General features: G+C 36.1%; 1 protein-coding gene across 1 annotated transcript in view; it reads right to left on the bottom strand.

The window, feature by feature from the left end:
- Window positions 1-2,156: 2,156 nt before the first annotated feature.
- Window positions 2,157-7,500, bottom strand: part of LOC122267666 (spliceosome associated factor 3, U4/U6 recycling protein) — a 22,871-nt gene continuing 17,527 nt past the window's right edge. The window contains exons 11-14 of the mRNA XM_043037771.2: window positions 7,373-7,500; window positions 4,250-4,298; window positions 3,830-4,132; window positions 2,157-3,067 (exon numbers count right to left, since the gene is read on the bottom strand). The exon at window positions 7,373-7,500 is cut by the window's right edge and continues 11 nt beyond it. Of these exons, the coding sequence (XP_042893705.2) occupies window positions 2,289-3,067; window positions 3,830-4,132; window positions 4,250-4,298; window positions 7,373-7,500 (1,259 nt within the window). The 3' untranslated portion in view covers window positions 2,157-2,288. The remainder of the gene's footprint in view (window positions 3,068-3,829; window positions 4,133-4,249; window positions 4,299-7,372) is intronic.

Below are 7,500 nucleotides of genomic sequence, written 5' to 3'. Positions count from 1 at the left end.
AGCTTGATTCAACTTTGCCACATTAATCTTTCAAAACCATGAATGGATTAAGTTGTAGATAATGAAGAGATTTATGTATTAGGATAAGGCAGGTTACACTGAGGTTACAGTTCTCATACATAACTGTAATCTGCAGTCACAACTCTGGAAGTTATGAGGCTAGGGGAGGAAGAAAAAAAGGATCTCATTCACCAACCTTTTCTTTATCATTATTATTGTCTAATAACTCTACCTCTGGGATTGTCAAGCTTAACTGATCAGATAACAAACCGTCCTAATGAAGAGGGACTGTTGGTAGAAGGGAGGGCATCTGGCCATAATCAAATTCTTGATTGACAGGGCATGATCCAAATTACATACAAGTAAATGACTGGTAACTCTGCTTAGTAGGAATAAAGCTAAAAGAATACACAAACAGCATAAATAATAAAATTGTCTTGAAAACATAATCAGCTACATAATGTTTAATACACTGTACAATGTTTTGTCATAATTTTTTTGTTTATATTTTTGTCCTCTTAGATAAGCAATAACAAAAACCTGAATCTTTACCAATTATGGATTAAAATCTGGGGAAACAGAAAAGGCCTGGGTATTTCTAAGAATTCATGTCCATTTTTAATTTTTTGCCCATCTGCCTCTATGTAGTATTTATCCTCGGCCCTAAATTAATATTCATTTATTTGTTACTTCAGTATTGAATAATGTTTTATAAAAAAAATCTAAACATTACAGGATGTTTTATTGATGTTATTACTCCATACTAGTAGTTTTAACCTTCAAAGACATACCACATCTTAAAATGGTCAGCCTGGGCTGGGCATCTTAAGATGTGTGTTTTCCATTATTTTTTAGACTTATTGTTTAGTATGTGTCTGTACATGATAAGTTAGCTAAGTGATACAAATTAGCATTTGGTATGATGCCCTAGTTACTGCAGGAAAAAAAGAGCTTAATTTCAGAAAAGGAAAAATGAAGTATAAAAGTGATATGACCCTGTGAAAAATGAGGAGCATACAGTCTGCATTGTCCTCCAAAACATGGAACCAGGTTTGGGCAGAGAATAGTTCTCATCTGGCTTCTCGGGTAACACCACTGACATAAAAAAACAAAAACTACACAGATGATATTTAAAATAAACATTTTCCCTAGTCTTGTGAATACTCTTTATGCTATAAAACACTTGGTAACAATAAATAAAGGAGTAAAATTTTGGTTTTCCTTTGGTACTCCCTGAATGGAGAAATAATTCTCCAAACAGCAGTACTTGGCATTGCAATTGTTGCTTATCATTTACCCCTACCCACTTTCTTAAGTGAAATTGTGAAAGAGCAATACAGTCATTCTTTACACTCATCTTTTCATTTGATATATTGTAGGACACTTTAAATATTTTGATTATATACTTAAATATGAAAATGTGGGGAAGCAAATGAATTGCAGAAGTATAAAAAAAAAACTAAGACAATATGATTATTAGTTTTAAAAAGTAAATTTAGCCAAAAATGTGTTCAAGGCACGCCAGTTTCCCATGGATAGGTACTGTAATGTTACATAATATAGACAATTATCAAATAAAAAAAGAAAGATTGTTAAATCAGTTTTCCTGTATCCAACTCACCAAAACAATTTTATCTTTCAGCTAACTATTGATATATGCCAAACATAATTAATGATAAAAAATGATAGGAACACAACAGAAAACAAAAAAGCCAGTTACTTAAGCACCAAAAACTTTGTGAAAGATTGACTTAGTAGGATTTTACTCAAATTTGTATAATTTAAAACAATATCATAGCATCAAATTCAATCATGCTAAAATTATATGTACAGGGTCATTGTATTATATTCCTTCCAGCTTACCACATTTATTGTATTTTTTTCTTTCAAGAGAGTATCACAAAGAACCAAGGCTTTTTTCATCTATCAAATTTCACACTAAAAATATAATTCTGTAGAAACATCTGTGTGAGGCCCATCATTTACATGTAAAATGCTAAAAGAAAGGTGCTGAAGTATGGTCTTGCTAGTATACTTATCTGAACTCACAAGTTCCTACAGCTATATGTTTATTTCTCATGAGATATGTAGTAGTGTTTCAGTCTTGCAGAACAAACATTTTAAAACTTTGTTATAATAGGTTACAGAAACAAATATTAATTTTTCACTCATTATTCCTTCACTGGTCAAACTAATCATATACATTATACAAACATACCTTAGTAATTTTCTATTAGTTAATATACAGAGTATATTAAACTAAGTATAAAAATAAAGCAATATGAAATTTACTTCAAGAACATCTTACGAAAATCATCATTGCTTTTGGGTTTGACTGGAGGATCTGGTGCAGAGGATGTGGATTCAGCTGTAGGTGCTGTAGCACGCATTAGTGATCTGGGCATCAAGTTGAACATGCCTTTCCCTCGTGCTCCTGGCACCTTCTTTTCACTGTTTCCCTCAACTGGAGTGTTCTTGGCATTTCCTTCTTTTGGCTTCTTGTTAGAAGGATCACTTATCATGACGGATATGATCTTGCCTTCTACCTCAGTGCCATCCATTGCTTTAACCACCTTTTCTGCTGTTTCTGCATCATTAAACCTCAGGTAACAAATCCCTTTTGAGTGTCCATTACGGAAAGTTACAAGCCGTGTTTCCTTGATCTCACCGTGTGGCTGGAAAAGTTCCCTAATCTTTTCTTCAGTCAGTGAAAATGGTAAGCCTCTGATAAATACCTTATCTTTCTCTAAGCCTGTAGCATATTTGAACTGATGAGTGTGGCCTTCAGGATCATATGCCGATACATACATTGGGCGTCCATTGATTGCAGTGCGGTCATACTTTAAAGCATTTGCTGCTGCACTTTGTGTTCTGAATACCAGATATCCAAAGCCCTTACTACGGCATTTATAGTCCTTCACCAACCTGAAGTCCTTTACTTCTCCACAGTCAGCAAAGATTGGAACCACTTCCTTCTTCCCAACACTGAAGTCTAAATTGCTCAGAAAAACAGTACACAGGTCTTCACATATGTCTTCCTTTGTCCGCACACCATGCAGCTCTGCAACTGGAATGATGAAACTATTTTAGCTCTATGAGGTTATCATTCACCATGAATATGGTCAAAACAAAGGATTGAATCTACTATGAAACAGAAGTGTCAGGTACTATTAATATAATTCAAATTAAAAAAGTTCATACATATATTTTTTTTACTATAAAATTTCAGACAAAAAAGTGTTTTGTCAAATATCTAATTGTACTTTTTTAAGCTTTATATGATTATAATGTGTAAGAATTAAAGTAAAACTATTTATATGCAATAAAAAATGGATAAAATAAAAATAAAAATAATACCAAATTTAGTATAAAATGCATTTTAAATACCCAACAAGCAAATACACTCAAAATAATTGGAAATTTAGCGATCCATTTCATTAATAAATTGTTTGGATTTCATACATTGGAGAAGTGATTTTATATATAATGTCATAAACAATATTCCTCTCACTGTAGTTTATGGTTAGAAGGAATGAGCCTTGCAATAAATAATACAAATATTAATAAATAACTATAAATGAAAACAAACCATCACAAATTAACACTGTTAGTACTTTAGCTCAACTGTCATGGTATGGTTGAGTTCCTTGAAATAAATAACAAGTGCAAGAAAATAACTTCCTTCCTAAAATAATTTACAGCACCTGGTCATCACTGACACTGAACCATATGAAGCAACCTGAAGTTGAAATATGTAATTGCCATACATCTTTTGTCTCACTCAATTTAACATTTTTTCAAAATACCAGCAATGCATATCCATACTTACCTTTTATCTTTTTATTATCATGTTCAGTAACTGTGTAATCCTCTCTCTCTCTCTTCCCAGTTCTGGATGGAGAAATGGACCCTTTGTAGCCTGGTGGTGGAGAGGAGTCATCCTTAAAGCCAGGTGGTGGTGTTATGGTGTCCTTGAAGCCAGGAGGAGGAGGAACATCACTTTTAAAGACTGAAGGTGGTGTTGCAGTGTCTTTGAAGCCTGGTGGTGGAGTCACTTCTTCCTTGAACCCTGGTGGTGGTGGTGTAGCAGCATTCTCTCCGTGTGGTGTGCTGCCTTTGTGATTCCGAGTGTCTGTGTATAAAGATGGGATTAAAACCAAACAGAAAATGGGTATTCATCTACATTTATCAATCTGTCTAATTATATATCATACTAAAATTATTGGTCAAATTTGCAAAAGATACTGACCTTGCTTATGTTTTGATACTGGATGTGGGGCTTTAAAAATCTCAGTTTCCTGCAAGAAAATCAAAACACATACTGTTCACACATATGTTTACAAAGTGAGAGAGAGAGAGAGAGAGAGAGAGAGAGAGAGAGAGAGAGAGAGAGAGAGAGAGAGAGAGAGAGAGAGAGAGAGAGAGAGAGAGAGAGTGAGAGAGAGAGTGAGAGAGAGAGTGAGAGAGAGAGTGAGAGAGTGTGTGAGTGAGTGTGTGAGTGAGTGTGTGTGAGTGTGTGAGTATGTGAGTGTGTGAGTGTGAGTGAGTGTGTGAGTGTGTGAGTGTGTGTGTGTGTGTGTGTGTGTGTGTGTGTGTGTGTGTGTGTGTGTGTGTGTGTGTGTGTGTGTGTGTGTGTGTGTGTGTGTGTGTGTGTGTGTGTGAGTGTGTGTGTGTGTGTGTGTGTGTGTGTGTGTGTGTGTGTGTGTGTGTGTGTGTGTGTGTGTGTGTGTGTGTGTGTGTGTGTGTGTGAGTGTGAGTGTGAGTGTGAGTGAGAGAATGTGTGAGTGTGAGTGAGAGAATGTGTGTGTGTGTGTGCGCGTGCGTGTGTGCATGTGTGTGCGCGTGTGTCCTGCAAGAAAATCAAAACATATACTGTTCACACATATGTTTACAAAGTGAGAGAGAGAGAGAGAGAGAGAGAGAGAGAGAGAGAGAGAGAGAGAGAGAGAGAGAGAGAGAGAGAGAGAGAGAGAGAGTGTGTGAGTGAGATTGAGAGTGAGTGAGATTGAGAGTGAGTGAGACTGAGAGTGAGTGAGTGAGTGAGTGAGTGTGAGTGAGTGAGAGAGAGGGAGTGAGAGAATGAGAGAGTGAGAGAGTGAGAGAGTGAGAGAGTGAGAGAGTGTGTGTGTGTGTGTGTGTGTGTGTGTGTGTGTGTGTGTGTGTGTGTGTGTGTGTGTGTGTGTGTGTGTGTGTGTGTGTGTGTGTGTGTGTGTGTGTGTGTGTGTGTGTGTGCAATTGTGAATATATACATGTGTACATGTGTATGTACAACTGTGAACACATGTGTATACATATATGTGACATATATGTACATATATACACAAAAATCTATTTCTTATCATTAAACCATTATTTTGCAAATCAATACAAAATGGTAAATCATAGTTGAAAATCATCTGCATAAAAGATTCTAAAGGTAATTAGAATCAATGTCATTGTTTTCCCTTTCTTAACCCTTCTGTGACGCATTTTCATTGGTCGGATATCTGTCTTATTGCATTTTCCCTATGGTTGAATTAACCCATTGCATATGGGTGTCATGACATACATGTTGGCACCGATAAAGCCTAAAAGACGGGAGTCAATGCGTACATGATGTGACATCAGAATCTGCTCACAGTTGAAGCCTGCACACAGTCATGAAGTATTATGGTTGTAACGGCGTTGACACAAGAGCTACAAAATCAGCCTAAACCTGCATTTTATGATGGATTTATGGAAAAATATTGTTTGGGCTAGTCTGCGCTACCCTGAGGGCAGAGAAAATTAGTATAACTTCGATAACATTTCATATATAGACTCATATTTCATACCTCACAAGTCAAGAAAATAATAGAAAACATGACCATCTTAAAATGCCTAACCCATGCTGAACATCTTAACCCATTGGATGCGGGTGACGAGAACATGCCAAGGGTAAAAGTTTATACTGTGAATGTGCCAGTTAAATCTTTGGGTTTTTTTCACTTATCAGAGTGCTTTCTATCATTGTTTTTTTTATAATCAACTAAGAATAATAGTTATAACTAGTGAGAGATGATTTAAATAATATTTACAATTAATGTAATAAAGGTTTAGTTTAAAATCTCAAACAGGTGGCACCAGTCTCTTCTGGCACCAGCAGAAAAGAAAGCCTTGAACTGCACCCATCCATGGTCTCTACTAAGCACTAACTTCAGAGAGTAATGACACACTGGTGGTGCAAAGTGTGGAGGCAGAATGAGAAGGGGAAGTTGATCCAGATTGTGTAAAGCAGCGATAACATGACCCAGTGCCAGTATGGCTGCTCTGTGTTCTGGCACTTGCAATCCTAATTCATAGGTCGCCTTCCTCTTCTCCATCTCTCTGTGTTTTTATCATCTGGGATAGTTATTTCTTTCATATTTGTTTATGAAAGTAAGAAACTATGAAAAAACAAATTTGCTTTTTGCACTTCTGTCAGACTGAGTGTAAGGAACATAGTGAGCTGAAACAGACTCGATACTACAATTTCAGTTGATAACAATATTGAGAGGGCCTCTCAGATGGTACATAAGAGCCTCATAATATATAGTAAAACACAAAAAACTAGTATCATAATGAATGAATGAAAGCAAGGGAGAAAGTGCTAGAAGCTCTTATGACTGCAAGTGCCACATCACAAACCAAATGGTACACGATGCATGGTCTGAATCAACTTCCTCTTCTCATTCTACCTACACATCTTGCATCACCAGTACTATAGAGCCAGAGGGCAGCATCTTGCTGTGTGTTATTGCTCTCTGAAGATAGTGCTTGGTAGAGATCATGGAGGGCTGTCCTTCAAGACTTTCTTTACTGTAGCTGCTAGGACAGAATGGTGCCATCTATGTTTGGGATTTTAGACTAAACCTATTTTTGCAATTATAACTATAATTGCGATTGACATTATACGCCACTAAATATAGTTATAATTCATAGTGTAACAGAGGAATACAGAGATCCACTCTCCCCTAATGTCAAACATGCCATGTGTTGTAACCCATTCTCAGGCAAAAAACTTGTTTGAGATGTACATGTTGCCCACCCATCCACAATGGGTTAGGATGTTGTGTTTTATACTATTTTCTACACTTACGGTGTGATAAATGAGTCTATATGTGATAAATAGATACTAATTAGCATTTGGTATGTTGCATTAGTTACACAAATTGAAGGAATATCTAGCTTGTATTTTGAACAAAGAACTGCAATGTGAAAGTGCCCATCTGGAAGGGTTATAATATTACTACTAATAATAATCATAATGATAATAATGATATTAGGGATAACAATAATACTACAAATATACCAATACTAACAGAAAAGCAAAAATAGGGGGACACAAACTTAAACAATACCACCCACATCTTACCTGAGCCTGAACAAAAGCTTGTTTCTTCTTATCATGCCTTTTCCCTTTGTCTCTCTGCTGTCTTCTTTCCTGGTTGTAATCATTTGTTTCCCCTAATTTGGCAGCATCTTCAGCTCTCTTCTTATTCA

The sequence above is a fragment of the Penaeus japonicus genome, unplaced genomic scaffold (genome assembly GCF_977035675.1).
Source record: "Penaeus japonicus unplaced genomic scaffold, GWHDUDI00000001_assembly GWHDUDI00000041, whole genome shotgun sequence".
Classification (NCBI taxonomy): Eukaryota; Metazoa; Arthropoda; class Malacostraca; order Decapoda; family Penaeidae; genus Penaeus; species Penaeus japonicus.
The sequence above is the reverse complement of the archived record's forward strand: the minus strand, read 5'-3'. Positions and strand labels throughout refer to the sequence as shown.